At 37.4% G+C, this 21,141-nt stretch overlaps 2 protein-coding genes across 2 annotated transcripts in view; one reads left to right on the top strand and one right to left on the bottom strand.

The window, feature by feature from the left end:
- LOC108686365 (N-alpha-acetyltransferase 15, NatA auxiliary subunit) overlaps positions 1-21,141 on the top strand; it is a 41,595-nt gene that overhangs the window by 3,490 nt on the left and 16,964 nt on the right. The window lies entirely within an intron of this gene.
- Positions 121-16,276, bottom strand: LOC108686364. The gene is made up of 2 exons (XM_018191633.1): positions 15,911-16,276; positions 121-3,763 (listed from the first exon to the last, which is right to left on the bottom strand). The coding sequence occupies exon 2, from the start codon at positions 3,761-3,763 to the stop codon at positions 575-577; it is 3,189 nt and encodes a 1,062-aa protein (XP_018047122.1). The 5' UTR covers positions 15,911-16,276; the 3' UTR covers positions 121-574.

Below are 21,141 nucleotides of genomic sequence, written 5' to 3'. Positions count from 1 at the left end.
ATATTGTCGGAAAAAGATTGACATATAAATAATTAATAGAATTAGGAAAAGCCATTACATTAATCTGTATAAAATATTTAAAACTCAGTAAACAGAGAAGCATCAATATTTGTTGTTTTATATATATTTTATGTTTTATTCAACTTCACATTTCGCACATAGAGAAAAACTTAGAAAAAAGATTCGGGAAAGAACACTACAATCTGCCAAAGCGCGTACATAAAATAGACAATAAGTAATTATGTTATATGTACACGTATCCCATTAATCACAGATAATGTGCAAATATGCGATAACGAGGCGCATACTACAAATCGCATACGCGAATACGATCGCACATCTATTATTTTAAACGGGGAATCAGGTTGCATAATAAATTACGCGTTTATCGTAAAACGTAGCTATAATTATCTAACTTAATCAATTCGTATTTACAAGTACAATAAATACATTAATAATACGCGTATGTATGTGTGCGGCCGACATGCACGCAGGCGATGCGCGATCACTTCGCGCGCTGGACATCCGCGAGATTATGGCATTGCGCGCGACTGCCGTTGGACACGCGTTCACCTTATCCCGGTCGTCTTCGTAATCTCGACCCCCTGGGCTTCGGATAGACATATCCACTATTCTGGTCCTGTCGTTGCGTGATCGCCTGCGGCGTCAGGAAGTAAAAGTGGCCAACATCGCCGGGTAGTCGATACGCGAAGTACGCGTTCGGGTTATTCGAGTGATTGTCCTGTACTGTGATGGGATCGATAAATTCGGCATCGGGATTTATGGAGGGACGCGGATTCCTGTAGTTGACCTCTATGTCGTCCAACAGCGATACGGGTTCCTGAACGTTCTCCAGTTCCTCCCGAGACTCGGAGAAAGGCACGAAATTATTGGTGTGTCTGTTAGCTGGCTGTATCGTGCCTCGCAACCTGTAACGAGGGGTCGGCTGTTGTATTCCTTGATTTTGCAATCGATAGTTTCCCGTTTGCAATTCATAGTTCGGTAATTGCGACGGCTGTTTCGACCGATGTTTAGGATCAATTATCTCGACGAACTCACTGTCCGGATTAATCGGCGGCAAGGGCTGCCGGTAGTTGACAAGAGTGTCGTCCTTGAGGGAATAGGGTCGCTGTGACTGATCTCCATATCGCACTTTGACATTGAGCGTGTTGTAAGTTATCGGTCGACCGGTCTTGTAAACATTCGGCACATAGGCATTCGCGTTACGATCAGGTTTCTCCGTGACGCTGCTCGATTTCCCATAGATGGGAGTTGTGGTCGATATCCGCGTGTCCGGTAATTTCTTACCAAAGATCGTGAAATACTCTTTCGTAACGTCGTCCAATAGCTTCTCATCCTGCTGCGTGAAATATGCGTATTGCGGATTGGGTGTCGTATCTACGATCGGATAGGACGTGCTCGTAGAATAAACCGGATGTTGCGTCTTGTATACTTGTTTCCGTGATTGATGTCGCGACGGGGAATCGATGTCTTCGTAGTCGTATTGCCGATTACCAGTCTTGATGTCCTGATACTCGCTGTATACTGAGTCTTGCTGCTGCTGTTGCTGCTGTTGCTCCCCATGATACGGTGATTTCTGATTATCGAGTTTTGAGTAATCCGCTATCTGAAAGCTATACTGATAAATCGGTTTAGGCTTCGTTGTCTGTCGATAGTACGTTTGTGACTTTGGAGTCGTGTAGTACGTCTGCACCGGACGTGCAGGAACAGGCTGATAATAAATGGGCGCTTGATCGGCTAACATACGTTGGCCCTGATCCCGAGACGAGTCGAATTTCGTTGACGTGGTCTCCGAATTGTCGGTGTACTGGTACGTCTGCGAATTCTTTACGATGTTATCAATGAGCTTCACCTTATAATCTTTTGAGGTCTCAACCGGCGGGATCGTCTCATAATAGTTCTTCTTCTGCTTAGATCGCGACGACTCGACATTGTAGTACGGCGATTTTGTCGTACTTTCGTAATAAATTGGTGGTTTCTCTGTGACGTCCGAATTCTCATCGGTCGATTCTTCATAGAAGTAATAGGACGCATGGCTGGCAGATCGATCGGGCTGACTAGTGGTGATAATAGTCTTTATGGAAGCCGGGGTGACTTCTACCGGTCGCTCCAGCGATGATTGCGTGGTCGATGGGTAATACGCGAGAACCGGAATCTTACTCGTGACCAGAGTGGACCAGTCTTTCTGCTGAGTCGTCGCCTCGGACACCTGATTTCCGATTACGGGGCTGATAGTATATATCTCGGTATTTTCGAGAGTGTGCGGTTTCCCAGGTGTCGACGTTGTGACATCCATGCTAGATATAATCTTCTTAGATTTAAATGTGTTTGTCGCATTCTTTACTGTCGTACGACCGAAGGATACCTTCGTGGAAGTCGACGAAGTAGTACTTGTCTTGGTTACCAAACTGGGCGGAATGGACGAGGCCTTGCTCTGTTTAGTTGTAAACTTCCTCGGTGGTAAATATGTTGGACGTGTTGCCGGCGAGGATGTGGTCGTCGGTCTCTTTGTGTACTTCTTCGTGGTAGTTTTCTTGTCGTCCAGAACAGAGAAGAAATCCGGCGGCGGAGGCAGTATAATACCGGGCACCAGGGGGCCCGGCGGCACAGCAGTCGTATTATCTTGTGGATAATAGAAACTGTACGGCGGCGGATAGTAGATGGACTGATCCTCCTCATCATAATCCGACTGGTTACCTGGTGGCGGCACGAATATCGCACCAGGCGGTATGGCATGATAGAAAGGCGGAAGAGCGCCAGGCGGATGAGGAAATTCCGGTTTTATTTCCTTCTGATCATTGTTACCCCTAAATGATTTCTCCTCGACGGAGAAGTTTCCTGGGAGACCGAAATCTGGGGTGAATACCGTGCCGTTCGGAGCGATTGAGAAGAACGGATCCTCTCCTGGTAATAATCCCTTTGTGTAAAGGGTGTTGTAGTCGAGAGTGCCGTTGCCGATCTCTTCCACGGTGCCATTTGGACCAATGATCTGTACCGGTCCCCCCTCCGTGAGTTGTACCGGAAAGGGTGGCGGTACCTTTGGCCTCGATGGTATCTTGACCTGCCGTTTGGGCGCCTTGTAATCATCGATAGGCGGCCATTTTGGCTGCTCGCCATCACCGCTCTGCTGCTGGCCGCCGTCCTGTGCATGTTCAGGAAATTTCCCACCCCTCAATACCAGCACGTGGTTCTCGGCCAGCCAGATCTCGTCCTCGTCGAGGCCACCCAGATTGTCGATCGTGTCCTTGGGCACTTCAGGATTGTCGAGATAGCTGATGATGCCGGGTCGTTTCGGGCGATTGCCGTAAATCTCGTTCTGTATGAGACCATACTTGCCCTCCTTGACCTGCTGGGAGAGTGTTTTTTTCCCGTCCTCGTCGTCGCTACCACCACCGTCGCTGCCGCGATTACTTTTCCCCTCCTTACCGCTGCCGGCTGCCGACATGAGAATTCCATCATCCCATAGCGATTCGTCTCCACGGAGTTTTGTATCAACTTTCAGGTGACCCCCGATCAGATGGTGAGACACTTTTCTTCCGGGTTCTGTGGTGATCTTGTTGGGCGACGTGCTGCTCGGCAATCTCGTGCCTTGGTTGTAGGATATATGTTCCTTGCCTGATCGACTAGAGTTCTCAATGTGCCTCCTCTCTCTGATCATTGATGATTCCGTTATGATCGCGCATGTCGCTATCAGTGTTAGAACTAGTGATAGCTTCCACGGAGATAATGCGAGATGCGTCATCTGAAAATAGATGATGCTCATGTTATTCTCTGATCCCAAATTTGTATGTGCAGATATGAAACTAATTGTCTAGATAGATGATTTCTTCAAATTATCCGAGTGTTAATCATTGTGATTTTACACTGATAAATTATACTTATTTATATTTGGATAGCTAATTGTGAAACTATAGTGCTGTAATACGTATATAAAATCACAGTTTTGAAGAAATCATCGATATAATGGCGCACTGTTCGGCTAATTATTTCGTAATTGTATTTTCGTATCAGAATAATATTTTTATCCCGCGATAAAAAAGTTATTTTTATTCCGCACAAGAGACAGTATGGGAAAGTATAGACTCGTATATTTTAATACGCAATTTTCTATATCCTAGGAGCTGTATACGTAATTAAATCATACGCTATTTTCCATGCTGCGTTGAAATGATTTCTGCGTTTAATAGGTCAGTAAAAGACGTTGTGTTGCGCAGTATATGAAACAGTTTATTATTCACAATGACCGGAATTACATTCATAGATGTCGGTAGACGTAGCACGCGGTTTCCAGCGTATGTCAAGGATCTAATTGCGCAACGACGCCAATTAAGTACTAAGTCACGAACAAAGCGTATGTTTATTCGCATCCTAGCCAGACCTATTGCTGCCCCGCAATTTAGTCTTGCGGTAACAGAGATACGCTACTAATGGTTCTTGCTCTTATTACCATTTTACAAATTGTGCCACAGTAAATCTCTGAAGTATTTTCAACTGTGTTCGGTTTTATGAATAGTCGTGATGTTTGAGAAAATATGAAAAAAAGAAAACGAATATTTAAAAAAAACGTAAATATCGAATGATATTCCATCTCCCGAAATGACATTTTAATATTTCAGCGTGAATATCGTGAGACAAGAACAATTTTCGCGAATCGCCAATCTTCTACGTATCGGTAGTTGATCTCTTGAGACCTATACTCGTACATTCGGAGAATTCGTTAATTCCACCACTCGGGATTGCGGTGATACCGAGAATGCGATATTGAGGGGGCTGCCACGCCTTTCCCTGGCGAATAGGCCGGTGAACGTTCGACAAACATTCACGGGTCACTGGAGTACCAGCCGACTCGTAATGACTCGCGACTAAGTAACGAACCGGTGCGAACAACGTAGGTAGGTTTCCTGTAGACATACGCCGATGCATTAACCATCGCAAGAGCGTGTTGCTGCAACGCGCGGCTCGTGTAAGTTTGCGGAAGTAACGCCAGCGCAAGCAACACGATAATACGCTTCCGACAGACCCACGGACGTCGCACTTCGCCTATCTCTTCGATATTTTTTCTGAAAGCTTCTAACTTCCTTCGTTTCGTTTATCCGTGATCCAAGGATGCGTCCTACGTTTATTTTGATACATTAATTGCTCACTTCACTGTCACTATAAATAGAAAGTCGTTATATAAATAACGATGCAAGCAGTATATAATTTCTATTGAAATATCGCGTACATAATAAAATCATAAATTGCATAATCGAATATCAATACCGTGAATTATCAATCAATGTTTACCACTCGGAAAGAACTGTTTCACTGAAATATCTAAAAATTTAAGTATGGATACAGATCTGTATTTTGTTGAATTATTAAAATAATTATGTAATACTGATTGTTAAAATTTTGCAATATTGTCGTCAACATTTAGACATTCTATATAATAATTTGATCGAACAAAATTATTTTTAGATCTGTATCTAAATTTTTAGATATTCTAGCAAAACCGTTCTTTCCGTGCAATGTTTTTCTATTTCAATCTTCACGATTGCCAGCTTTTTAAAATACATGTCCACAATCGATTTTCCTGTGAATTCCAAATTACGTTTAATGAATGCGATATTAAAGTATACCTTTCTCTACATCCGGAACAGAATAAACTTTACTGGGATTTCTGGTATGTCGCTGAATTGCTATAATTGAACCGTCACATGCGATAATGCGCTTCTTCGGAAAACCTGCAAGGTGACCAGTCCGACGATGGAGACATAAAACGCCTTACGTGAGTGCATTCGATTTCTCCGCGCAAATAACTACTTAATCTACACGTGATACGTGATGGAATACCGACGTTTATTCGCGCGCAAGAAGAATCAATATAACACTCGATTACTGATGCACGTGCTCGAAGTCATCAACACGTCCTTAATACCTGAGGATACACCGCTGATTTATCGCGAGTATCTATGCATGTATCTATGTTTGTAAACTTGCCACGAGTCTTACAATCACCAATTATTCCGTAAAAATCATCATTAATTGTCAATAAGTACTCGTTAAAATCATTAATTGTCAAACTGCTCTGTAAGAATCATCATTAGTTCTTAGTAAACACTTCAAAATACTCAGATTATATCTTCAATTAAATTAAAACATCAATAAAGTCAATATCTTCAATTAAATTAGAAGCTCAAACAGCAAACACAAATTTCATGCATGTAAGTTGCGAATATGAATTTTCTTCGCGCTTCGATAAGTCAGACCGGCCGCGGATACCTCCATTGTACACTCACCAACGGGCTTACTCTACGACTTAGCATACTCACTTTCTGACATTTAACCGACACTACCCACAACACTATGAACTATTGATGTGTTCTACTTTATATGAAAATCGCACCTCTCGATTTGCGTTTTACTGACAGGACCGGTTCTCGATCGCACTCATGCTACGCGCGATCCCGATGTTACAGATCACATAAGGTGATTTTCTCACGTTCAAGTGCGTATCCTCCAATTAACGTTTAGCGAAGTATACGTTGGTTGATTTTATGTGTTGATAAATGGTCGTAGTATTTTCGGTATTTTTATCGATGGAGATGGGAGAAACGCATCGCGGGTCTCGATGGAACCGCGATACAACCGTTCGAATCGGCATGGTACACGTGACTGGCGGATTTTCATCACCCTCTCCCGGGATACCGGATCCGCCAAGGACGTTTGTCGGGGAAGGTGGAACCGTTTCCAAGTGATAGCGTATGGCAGCTCCGCCGGTGGAAAGGAGGAAGTCGGAGGAGGCTGGTTCGTACGATTAACGATCGTAATTAGATCGTTGCTTCGTGTCTGGCATTATTTCAGCGTCGCTGATTACTCGGGGGTGTTTTATGCGCGACAGTCCTCGCACGAGGACACGTAACTTCGGAAAGAGGTACAATGAACGCGTAATGTCGCGGCGCCTTTCACTTTCTGTCGACAATCGGCAGCGGTCTGGTTTTGCTTATTTTTCAGGGCGATACTCACGTGACGAACGACGACAGAATCACGCCGCGCATTTGCTCGGATTACCCGAACGATTGCCTAACAAAACCTTTTTGTGCACAGCAATAAACTACTCATAAATCAAGCCGATACTTTGCTGTCCATTTTTGCTGTCTGTGCAACACGCGACTCTCGCCTAATAGAGGTTTGTTGAATGGGCAGTTCTCGGATCATTTGCCGAAATTGCGATCTTGAATGGTTTCGTCGACTTTTGACGTCCGGATCCGAACTATTAACGTGCGAGCTTTGTTGGCCACTCGAGTTGTGAGAACTCGAATAATCGCTTCGTTCCTTCGTCCCGCACATTTTGTACAATTCCCACACAAAGCGCGTAACGATTGAGATATATATTGCAAAATAGACTGGCCGTAAACGTCGCCAAATGGAAGTGGTCTGTTCTGTAAGACGAAAGTTGAAGGATTTTTCGAAGCGTGATGCAAGATAGCCGCGATTCCCACTGACAGGTGCCGTTACGTTGCCTCATTACACCGAGGTTTGCTCCAGAAAACATTCAAGACTAGACTTTGCCGTTACGACCGATAGCAGATCGCTTCGATCTCACTTGCCAAATTAGAAAAAGTCGGAAACTAGTTTCAAGATAGACGTGGCGTAATAATTATGATTCTTGTAGAGCTTTACTTGGAAACTCGAAGGGAAGAGTTATTTTCTTTCTTAAATGATTTATAAAAACCCCCTTTTTAATTTTACCTATAAAATTTATCATATCATTATATTTGTTACAATTTACGTATTCACTGCGTTTTAATATTATATAAAAAAAAAATCTGATAATTGCTACCAAATGTATTTTGTTTGCGTGTTAATAAACTTTTAGTAAATATTACCAAATATAATAATAGTAACCAACCGTTTTTGGTAATAATTACAAAAATTATCAATTTAATTAGTTATATTAAATGAACATTTAATTGAAATTATTTTACCAAGCTTTAGTAACTATCATCTAAGTTAATTATTATTACCACCCTTTTCTTGTATACTATACTTCGCATATCTTTTTTCACATTACAATATATTGATTATTCTCGTTAAAATTTTTTGTATTTATCGTTGCTGATAGCGTCGGCATATGCAAGTTAAATTAGTTTGAAAGCAATTTCTCGGCCACACTGATATCCCGAAATATAACGGAAATTGACCTTGAATCCGGGCCATCAAAGGCGTCCCACGGTTAAGATAAAACGGCATTGAGCCATCGCACTAGTTTCACGAGAGTGAAAGGCTAGTCTAGCAGAACGAGATCTTTGCAAAACAGCCTCACGTTGATTCATCAGATTGATATCGTTCGTTTTGTCGATCGTGTATCGCAATTATAACGCGATTAGCAGTTATGGTACCATTTTAGCTGGAGAGTATCTATTTGTATTGTTATTGGGAGTATATAGATTGTGTTATTTTGATATTTTGAGAGTTTAGTTGAAAAATTTTATCGATTTTTGTGATTCCTGATTCGCTTATCCTGCCGAGCAAGTACTGTAAAGTCATACAATTACTGGTGTACGTGGACACACCAGACACCACGTAAGAGATCTACCGTTATCCAATTGAATTTACGCTTTCAACTACTTTCCTTTTTGTTTCGCGTTGTGCTCGCTGAGCAGCATTAATTCCTCGCCGCTACGGCTTGACTTTCGGCACGTCGTAACGATTTTACAGCTACGTGTAGAAACTTTGGGATACATACACTCGAAAGTGGCCGATCACACTGTGGAACTCGATAATCTACTGTAAACGATATCCTAGTCGCGATGCACTTCTCGCTCGAGCGCATCTTTATTTTTTTATTTTATAACCGTTAATTAACAATTTATAACCACTCTATTTTCGATGTTTAACTCAAGCTCTGCTGCGTTGTTATAGTACATTATTTTCGAACATATAATTTGTTACATTTCTTACGAATCTGCATGTTTGCGTAAGAGCGATAAAACAGGAGAAAGCTAAAACATGAATACGTGAGGTGTCCTGGTGTTATAGAGAAATTATCCCTATCTATCAGATACAAAGATAAATCGGAATATCCGTTTTACCTAGACACTCGATTGCTGCACTTGATGCTATATATTAATGCACTGCTTCAGGCTACGAGTACTCGTGAATTAAATTAACACGTTTGAAACATTGCTTTCTGTTGTATATAGATTTTACATGCATGCTTTCCTATATCTCTAGGGCAATTTAGCATGAATATCATATGAATTTTTGACATCTCTGATGTTATTTTTCTTCTATTGAGATATTATATTCTATCACACGTAGCACGAATGTATGAAAGATGAAATTAATTTCTCTTCCGTGTCTCGTTTTAACAACCAATTGCAGTAATTTTAATAAATGATTAAATTATTGAAATTGTTAAATTATTATTGAATACGTTATTAAATATTTTCAGCAAAAATATCTATAGGCTTATTTACATGTATTATACGATATTAATAGTATAGAGAGAAAAAATTTGCTTTGATCACTAATCTTATGCTGTGACAGCAAATTTATTTGCACATGTAAGGATCGCAAATTATTTGCAGGTGTAACAAATATTTATTCTTTTTGTATTCGCTATAAAAAAATTATTTGTAATAAATGCAAAATATTTGTCAAATATGCAAATTTGTTTGTTGTAAGCAGCAAATTTTTTCTCTCTGAATATTCTTTATTCACGTCGTTCATTATTATAGATATGTATAAATTAATAATAATTATATATTTATACATAATATACAAATATATAATTTATATATAATTATATATAAATATATATAAATTTATTATTATTTATACATCTAATATTCTTCCATACATATATTTATATGCTATCATTGCATTTCTCAATTTAATCATCCGTCTACTCTCACGCAGGGATTAACCCATCGCAACAAAAAACACGTTCGATGAATTCGCTATGTCACGTAATATTCGTCGTGTAATATGACAGTTCATCACGCGCATCACGTGAGGTGAATCCCCCGATTTCATAGCTCAGCGAGATCGGTTCCGTCGGAATGACAGGGAAGAGTAGCACTCGAAGTGGAACACCTTGGCATTGACCGGCTTGCTCCGCCGAGGCAGCCCGCGCGCTTGCATAATCAGCTCGTCTCGTTCATCCCGGGGCACTTCTCTCACGGCGAGTTACGGCATCAATCGCATCTCACGGTAAACTCGCTCTTGAGATGACTCTTGCAGTTTGCCGATCTCGACGATGATCTCAACGGCGCGTACTCGCGACCGAAATTTTTTCTCGGAGAAACTCCTCTGAGTCAACGACCAAGTATCTCGTTGCAAATAAATTCTGTTTCCGTTTATCAACAGAAAGTGCAAATGGAATGATATATATCGTATGTTTTACCGTTATTAGAAATTCCGAACATTTGAACATGAGCATTATGTAAGCTGATTGCAGTTTTCTTATTGACGAACTGATTTCGTTTCAGCAATCTCACGATATGTAATGTATACTAGTGATGGAATGTATGATTAGCTTTTACTGTTTAAACACATTGCTTAAGTATTCGAATTTTATATAAATTACAATTGCTTAAGTATTCGAATTTTATATAAATTACATAATGTTATCAAAAATTTGGTTATTTCGCACAAGAAATTATTACGCAGGATAAAAATATTAATCATCTCTCGCAAATTCATGAAAATTCCCATTTTTCATCTTTGATGAATCACTTCTGATGTCTGTCAATTTCTACTAATGTATTAAATTAATTAACTTTAATTTTGGTCTAATTTATTCGTTTTCTAATTTTTAAAATTAGAAGAAAGTAAAAAATAGATTATAAATCAAGATTAAAGTTAATTTTGATAAAATATTGATAAAAATAAATATAAAAGAAAATTACTTGCTCGAAACTCAAGCTTATTAGGAATCCGTCACGTATTCTCGATTTTTAATCGTAATTTTCTTCAAAGAATCTTTTCGAGTTGCAGTGTGACTCCTTCACGCTGAGACAACCGAACTCGATCAGCGAAAAATTGAAAAAAAAACAGGTCAAACCGCATGGTGAGGCTCGGAGAACGGCCTGAGACCTTCGTAGCGCAATAATTTGTACAATAAATACATCTTCGCTAATTTCATCAGCGGGTTAACCGTGCATTTTCAACACACTCGTTCGATCGTTCACCTTCACGATAGATAAGAACCATAAATCTTGCAACACTCGAATGTACTTTGAGATGCAAAGTTACTAACCACACACTCTTTCGAAAGCTTAGTCGCTTTGAGAATCTCGCAACGTTTACATATAAATGAAATATCGAGAATTTATGATTCGAAATGAAAAACATTATAAATAAGTTTTTAAGTATTCCTAGGTTAATTCACATTGGAAAAATGCTATGTCATGTCGTAAGACTGTTGTCTCATTTTATTATCTCGGAAATATAATTCAGTCGTATCTCTTCGATGATAAAAAGTTCATCATTCAGCCGGTCGCTCTTAATACCATGATCTTGTAAGTTTTAACGAGTTATCGTTTGATTAACGTGCGAAGGACGCACGCGATTACGGCTCTATCGCATTTGTCAAACAGTCGAGCGATGAGACACAGCCGTCGGAATTTGTGCCTTTGTCACTCGATAGATTCCTGCCGATTGGTCCTCTCATACTAATGAATCCATTCCCGACTCTAATCGCGCACATGTCCACTGGACTTCAAATGGAACAGGTTTATCCTACAGTGTGCAGTGAATCACAGCTCGGACATCCCAAGACGAGCTCGTGGTCTTGTCCCGCAATTTGCCCCGAAGCGGTTCTTCATTTTTATCCGCATTCCACCGTTGCACCGCATTTTACACGTGCACATTCTCACGTTTGCGTCAATCCCTCGTGTCCGCTGCAAGTTAAACGCCATCATTGCACTTATAATTAAGGACGATCAGGCCCGGCGAGAGAGGAAACTGGCCAGCGCAAGGTCGTGCCCAAGGCTCCATTGATGACCCTGTTTGCCATGTTGTCGTTCTTTCGTCGCGAAAGCCCCATAATTGAAATGCATTCGCGAGAAGGAAATGTATCGCGTGAGATATTTTTTATTCAAATGCACTCCTTTAACCTTCCGAAACTGAAAATTCAAAATGTGACACAGACCCCCCTATTCTGTAGTTTTACCGACAGTACCAGTATCATTATATTGTTTCGTAGCTTTTTTATTATGTATATAACCAACATAACAATGTAATAACATCGATATTATTGTTAAGAGTTACAAAATAGGTACTGACGTTGGATCTGTAAAATCCATTTTATAATTTTGATTAATTAAAAGACAATAATTAATTTCAAAGAATCAACATGAATGAATACTAAGCATATTTTATTAAGAATAATTTAAATTTGTAGATGACATAAATTTGTAGATGAAATTGTAGATAATTGTACATAAAGAAATTGAATTTTTGACAAAGAGAGTCTTTATAATTGACCCACTGTACTTAGAAAAAAATTGTTATTTGACAATTTTAGTTTATTTTATTTTTTTCGATAAAGAATATATGTATTTAAATCAAATATAATGTTTAAATACATATGTACATTCTTCAATGAGAAAAAATAAAGTGATAAACTAAATTAATTTAGTCAAATAAACAATTTTTTTTCAACTCAAGTGTCAACTGTGGAGGGATATAAGTAATACAGGTCCAATAAACTCACATCGACTCCGGTTAATTTTCTCGTCTTTGAAAATTAACGCGCGATTATACGTGAGGTGTTACTTCGCGCAGTACTAATACGATATCGAGTTTGCCATGTTATTTGTATATTTCCCGTGAAAAAAATGTTGCCACGTGAATATTAATACAACCCTCTCTTTTCTCCAAAAGCGCTTTATAATCGTTGACTTTCATATTATTCCGTAACAAATAATGAGTTACTTACAGCACATGTAATACGATACACTTATATGTCATGCTTCAATACCGTATTTTCAGTGAAGAATCGTAAAGATAGTATTACTGATCTCACTGAATACACGACGAGCGACTTTCTCTGTGTACGGCTACTATTTTATTTTCGAGCGACTTCATGCACGACTTGCATAACTTGATAAGCAGTCGTGGTTTAGTGATGCTAGAAATACCGTTCAATCGTTGTGTACGGCGCACAATCGATCTCCAACTAATGTTTGCTTTGTCTTGATAAAAAAAAAGATAGTTTTAGGTTTCATTCTCTGCATCATGACTATTTTTGTCTTTGTTCCGATGTGATTTGCGTATTCGCGAAACGGAATTATGTAACATCCTCGTGAATGTACAATGATATTCTGACTACTCTTAACAGTGGATCATAAAACGATCGCGTCATGATAGCTAGTGGCCATTTATACCGATTTATTATCTCTTTCTCTTTTCCTGTCTCGAGGGAGCTCTGTCGTGCAAATACATAACATCCGTATATTGAAAGCGCGGACCAACATTTGATCTTTGGTCGACGAATTTTGCAAAAACATTTCCTTGCGCTGTATTTTTAGCCGAAGAAAAAAAAAGTGAATTGCTGACGTGCTCTGAATTTAATTTTGCTCCTTTACCTTCTGAACGTTTTTCGAGGACAGTATCAAAGTTTGTATCAAAGTGAAAGTAATCGGCCGCCAATCGGCCGACAAGTCACTCGATCGTAGGTTATAATTGATAAAAGACGAAACTAATTAAGCATGTTATAAACGCATCCATCGCCGTGACGACGTGTTGCCGGAAGTTCCAACTTTCGCAAAAGCACGATTGACCGGATATTCCGAGAGCCTCGAGCAAAATGCGCGAATACCGCGGGAACTATTAACAGCACCTTTTACTTCATATCTTTATTTCAGGCTCATTTAACGATATAATTCCGATTCAATGAGTACAGAAAGTAAGACTGTCGATGATCCTCTAGGAAATAAAATTTTTGAAAGTTACTAGAGGAAAACAGCATGTTTTCCGAATTCTGCGTAATGTAAATAATTTGGATAAATATTTAGACATTCTATTCGTATTTGTTATGCCATTCTATTTGTATTTATTGTATAAGACATTCTATTTATATTAGTCACATAAATTTTTCGTGTCGAATTGTGTTGAGAGTACTCTTTGAAGAATACATTCTTAAAAGGAAGTTATGCACAGGTGTAGACAAAAGGGCTATTATCTCGGAAACGGTGACAGATATTACAAGATGCTTTAGAACTATAAATCTTTATTCCTGCTCTGTTTGAACTAATGCACACAGTACAATAAATAAAAATTGAAGCGAAACAAATGTATATTTGTTTCATTTCAACTTATTGTACCAGTTCAGGTAGTGCAGGAATAAAGAACAGACCTTATTTTGGTTCAATAAGACCTATGAAAAATGTTGAAGCTGCTAAAATTATCTATCACTGTTTTCGAGAAAATGATTCTATCGTCTAGACCTGTAAATACGTTTTTTTTTATTAAAGAGTGTATTTAATAGAAGCAACGTTTCCAACGAATTTTAGAGAATTAACTGTTAATCCTCCCTATTATTACGAACAACGATGGATATACAATAATGAGCGACATCCTGGCGCATGATGACCATACGCGTTATAATTAATGTTTCTCGGAAGACCTCTTAAACCTTTACGTCGGTCACAGATAAATAGCACGGATATGCGTATCAAGACGAAATGAATGTTGATACATAGGTCAACTATGAATGATTGAGAATATCGCGTAATCAGAGCAAAAGTCTGTAATCTAGAAAATGTCCATCTATGAGATTTACTAAATCATTAGCTACAACTGTATATGCTGACATAGTTGTACATAATTGCTTTTTTTCATTCTGATTTTTATAATTAAGTAAGTTTTTAGGCATTTTTCTTAATACACATGATGACTTTCTTTTATGAGTCGTTTGTGTCCTGGATTAATTTTTATCACTTTTACACGGAAAAAACAGTTTTGTTGAAGTATTTAAAAATTTAGATAGATTATCTATAAGCTAGATACTGATCCAAAAATAATTTTAGTTGAAATAATTATGTAGGGAACGCTTAAATTTTATCATCGAAATTTAAACATTCTATATAATACAGATACAGATACAGATACAGATTAGAAAATAACTTTGTTTAAAATTAATTATTTTGATGGTTCAAACAAAGTTATTTTCTATATCTAGCTCACAGATAATTTAACAAAGTTTTTAGGTACTTAAGCTTTCTTTCAATGTACAAATATTTAAAAATTATTAAATGATTTAAAATAATTATGTAGGGAACGCTTAAACTTTATCATCAAAATTTAAGCGTTCTACATAATTATTTTGATAATCCAAACAAAATTATTTTCTAATCTGTATTTAGCTGACATATAATCTAGCAAAATTGTTAGATACTTCAGCAAAACTTTCTTTCCTTCTACAAGTTTATACAAAAATTATTAAGTGATTCTTATATATTTAGAAAATATTTAAAAAATTGTATATTTAAAAAAAGAGAAGGACAAAGACCCATTATTTGGCCAAAAATCGTACTATTTTAAAGAAAAGAAATGCGGACGAATGATCCAATCTCATGTGTACTAATTTATTAAAACTTTATAAGATATTTTATTTTTTCTATATATTAAAATTTATGTAATTTTATTTTTTAAATAGCAAAAGGTCAGAAGAATGTACATATTTTAAAGTAAAATTATTTCATTTGAGGAAATATATCCTTGAGATTATAGCACAGTAATTTTTCATCTACGTGCAGATCCACGTGTAGACTACGCAAGATTAAGTAATTACCACGACAACAGACTTCTACACAGCACGTGGTGCGTTAACTAAACATTCCTGTCGTGCAACGAAAGACTTCTTTCCTCACGATAATTATGCAAATGCACTCACGATCGTTTATAATGCCGTATGTCGGCGTCTTCGATGATCGATCGATCTTTCTCGATGCGCTCCAAAACAGGCAAACGATTGCTTCAGGCGCATATGTTGCACTCCGACAAGTTCATCTGCGAACGCACAGAAGAAGAAATCTCAACAGAATGGATGGGGAACTCACGCTTCAGCGTGCCCCTTCTCTCATAACACACCGTACGTTATGGGCCGTATGTCGCGAGATGCAACCACTGCACTTGGCCGACGATGCACGAGCGAGTAGCCTCCTGCGCCGCGTGACCGGTGATCTTTATATCGATGGATCCTCTACTGGCCCTGCGCCAGTGTCCCGTCCCACTCTGTGGTATCGCGATGCGACGCGACTTTTGCGATGGTGCGCGACTCGACGCCCCGATACACCGTATGCGATATTCGCGCACCTCGTGCACCTCACCACGGTGTTACCACCACGTTGCGCCCGCGTGCCACGCCGCACCGGAGGAAGGGAATGCGTGTGCAATGTCGCCGGTCGCTCTTACGACTGTCGGCCAAAAGCATCGTCCTGGGCCATTCACACACCTCACACACCCTTCCTTTTTTGCAGTGGTCCTGCCTGGTCTCCCCTTCCCTCCCCCTCCCCCTTTCTCTATTTATCTAAAGACACCTGTCCGATTAATGGATACAATTGCAAAAATCGCTATCATTGCGAAACCGATTAGAGTCGATTAATTTTATTGCGCCGTAATATGACACGTTTTGATGATCCATACCTTGATGAACAGTATTTATATCATTGATCTTAATTATTGTTATCAATAAAACTTGACATTATCAACTATTTGCAGATCCTCTTGGGATATAGAGAAGCGTGATCCTAAAAGGATAATTTGCAAATCACAATACGTAGTTCGTAAATGCTGACGCAGATATGAAAATCAACCGCACGTAATGAAAAAATAAATGCAAATTTTTATTCTGCGTCTGCATTTGCGAACTACGTTTTGCGATTTGCAAATTATATAGGAGCACCTTTATTTTATTTTTTAATAATTGTAAATTTGTACGTGTATTTCTTTCGAACATAATTTTACATGATTATATATGTATATGTAGATATTGTTTTTAAAATAGGAAAGAAATAAAAGAGACCAAAATAAAATTAAACAATAAACTTGTACACATTATTCGCTATCAGGAAAAGATCTTTCTGAGATGCATTTGGATTTATTTTTCGACCAATCATTCAAGCTATAAACGTGCATAAGATAATTTATTGCTTGCGCGTACTGCGCTTGTAAAAATCAGGGATCTCGCTCTTAAATAGTTCTAGACACTTTATGTTATTTTGACAGTGGTCCAGACGGACATAACGATCTTTACTTGTCTACGTGAGAGATACAATCGCGTCTGTCCGGGATGGAAATGGAAACGGGAAAACCGATATATACTTCTTTACCGAATGACTTCGTCCGCATAAAAAAACTTGAGCCGCCAGACTCGGGATGCCAAGAATTTTATTTTGATCTCTTTTTGGATCTTCGTTTTTCAGGACGAATTCCTTAACTTCCAGGACAAATTCCTTAATCTTGAACAATAAACGCGAAGTATCACTTATGTGACAGTGAAAAATAGTGCTTGCGTGGGATAGTAAACAAAATATCATTCGTATTATGTCATCATTTAGTATCACGTATATCATATTTTTTTAATTTATGTATCTTAATTCTCATATATATTACGTAATAATTATCTGATAGACAGCTATATGTGATAAGAACAAAATTGAAATAAGAACTTTCTCAGCTTTCACTGAGAAGTCACAGTCCATTAATAGAAAGTAATTCATAGAGCAATGCAATAAGTACAAAGCGAATTCATAGTTGCATATTATTTTATCCGTATCTAATACGCTTTAATATCTAATATGAATGTTTACACCTTGTCTTGAAACTATTAATGAGCAGATAGGACGAATCGTGAGTAATAGTGTCGCTTATAAGTAATCACCTTGCGTGAACGTAAGTTACACCGATCGCATATCAATTGCTGCGAATAGATAATTTAACAATGTCGATATCAAATTTGTTATACATAACAATTTCATACTGACATCTATTATTTTAATTATACCGATAATGTTTTTTATTTGTGCTACTATACTGTTAAAAATTTGTATAAAATTTAATATACTTTCAAGTTATACAATTTGAATTTAATTTCATGATATTACATTAAATTTAATGTATTTATAACTGAAAAGTACATTTGTGTACATGTACATGAAATTTAATTTTTCATAAAAATTTATGAATTTTAATGTACTTTTTACAAAATTTTATGAAAAGAAAAAATTTCATAAATTTAATACACGTTTATTACATTTAAGTAACTGTTACAACTTATTATATTATATTATATAATTTTCAGTTAAATCATTAATTACTTTTAATTTCGTAATCACGAGCTTCAGTTACATGTAAAGAAAGCTCATGGTTACATGTCTAACAGTGTACCACCAATAACAGTACAAATAAAATACCTACCGGAATATAATATAATATTTTAGTAACTCGATAATTTATAAAAATTTCTCTGCCTCTTGCACTCCTTTCAACTCAAAGATCGATAATCATCAGTCAGTCGATTCTTAAGATTGTCTTAAATATGATTTTACAGTTATAGCCGTATTTAAGACATTACTCTCTTAAGACGATTTAAAAATAGGAATCCTAAAATAAGACTATAAATATACTGGCCAGAAAATTTATTTAATTTCTGATAATAATAGAAAATTATTTATCGCTCGCAAAAGATAATCATCTTCCGCAATTGTTGCAAAAAAAAAATTCTACTGGATGTTTGATATTGGAATATTATGTATGATAAAGATACGAATCCGTTTGCATATAAAGAATCGAAACTCACGTCACGTTAGTCACGCGCGCATGAAAGTTCAGGTCTCTTGCCGATCGCGAAAGTTTTGGACTGATCAGTACAAGATTGATTTTCTTATTATCATAAAAAAATTTCATGAAACATTTACTTTCGATATATATTACTGTATATAATAATTAATACATGTGTATATAACAAAGGAGAAAAGAGATTGTCTATTACCATGCTTCTTAATTGAGATAATGCCGCATTTTCCATATTCAGCAAACCGAATCGAATTGATTTAATCTTGCACGACCGTCGATAATCTATTTACCATCGATGCTGAATCCAAGTACGATTAATCCTTCCACGACCAAATTTGGAGAACGTGCGACCGCACTTCTCCTCGTAATCAATTACGATTCATCGCAATATCGTCATTATATTCTCAGACTATGACGGCATTATTCAAGTGCGAACCATGACGTTTTGTATGACGCATGTATCGGTCGCACATCCGATGAGATCTATGATGAGAAGATATTTTTAAAGTGCCGTTCATTCACGTACGCATGTTTTTCCCGCGAACGCTTTGAGTCAGCGATCAAGATGCTTGTTCTTTTTAGCTGATCTTGTACTGCTTATCTTTTCTTTCTTTTTCTCGAGATAGAGGAGAAAAGGAGAAAAGATGAATCGTGCAAAAAGTTCAGCTGAAAAAACCAATCCCGTAGTTGCGCGCGAAAACATCCAGTCTATCTATATATTCTGAAGAAAAGAATCGCGACAATCAGTCGAAAGCCTTGCGAATGAACGGCGAGTACGCTTATTTCAGATCGTCTGACCGTGCAATGATTCATAGGAAGAAATCCGTGCATTATCAAGGTCGGACATATGTTGTCCTTCATGTTGCCAATTTTTTAGTGCCGCGTCGTCGTATTGTAAAACGTTTAGGCGCAGACTCTTTGTGAGCTTTCTTCTGTATTTGAAAATATAATATATTGGTCAGGGAGAGATTGATCACGGGTGTGACTTGCTTGAAAAGAAAAGATGACCATGGCGTATCGTGTATCAAAAAAAGGTACTCCCCATGATGACGATATAACTCATTGGAAATGTTTCGTTAATACAAAATATCTAAATATAATATTTCAATTATTTATTGAAAAATTGAAATATTTTATTAATTTTTAAGTTATGTGTGTAAGTTCGTAAAATAATTATATAATAAATTTCTTATATAAACAATTTCTTTATACATTTCTTCTTTCATGAAATGCTATTTACGACCATTTAATGAAATTACGTATGTCAAAAAGAATTATTCTATCATGATGATGATATTGCGATAGCTGGTTAGAAATATTTTGTTAATATTTATTTACAAAATAAATATATTTTGGGCACTTATTAAGTCGGAGTTAAGTTTATATTTGGAATATTTTAGTAGTTAATTTTTAAGTTACACATTATATATAATTTTAATATATAGTTTATAATTAATAATGTGCGATTTTTTTTTCATTATTAAATATTACTTTGCTGAAATAATCTTAATTTAGTGAAATTGCTTTGAAACTTATACAGCAGAATTTAAAAAAAAAATAAATGTGCTGATATATTCAAATCGAGGACATTTAAATCAGGACACTGAATAAAAAAAAAGGTATCGTAGTCTTTTACAAGTCAATCGTGAGATCAAAGAGATGTTATCCGCAGCTATTTGGTCAATACGGTTCACTAAGCATAATCGATCGCGGTTCGTGACATTTCGCGGCTGCATCGTTGTATTAAAACTATGCGCATATGAATAAAGAGACGAATAAAGCGAATAGCTTTATTAAAAGTGTATTATTAGCCTTTATCGAAAACGTGCGAGAGACACGTGTATAAGCTTTGGAGACGTATAGATATAATCTTCTCATTGTTCAGTCAACCTTCGTTCGTGCTTATTAACACGCGAGATTGACGGGAACAGTTTCGCTTGATGCACAATCTCGTTGAATTAACTTCACCTTCTCTAACGCGCCATTGTATTTATTATGTTTTATATCGTCCTTTCAATCGCGAATTTTAGACTAGAAGCATAAATGTATGTGCGTGTTTGTGTGACTCTCGTTGGAAAGTTGCAAATGGAAATCGCGAGGAAAGATCGCTCAAAAGATGTTTCTTCGAAATACTTCCTGAGAATCTGCCTGGTGTATATGACATTTTAAAATCACAGTGAAATCACTTTCGATATCTACAGTTTCTGCATCGTGTTTTTCCATTAATGTGTATTGTAATAAACATCAACGTATTAGTTTGATTTTAGCATTTAATCCGAAAATTTTCGATCTCTCAACATATCAAAACGCAAAACAATATGTTAATAT

The sequence above is a fragment of the Atta colombica genome, unplaced genomic scaffold (assembly GCF_001594045.1).
Source record: "Atta colombica isolate Treedump-2 unplaced genomic scaffold, Acol1.0 scaffold176, whole genome shotgun sequence".
NCBI classification, from domain to species: Eukaryota; Metazoa; Arthropoda; class Insecta; order Hymenoptera; family Formicidae; genus Atta; species Atta colombica.
Note: the sequence above shows the minus strand (reverse complement) of the source record. Positions and strands in the feature narration are given on the sequence as shown.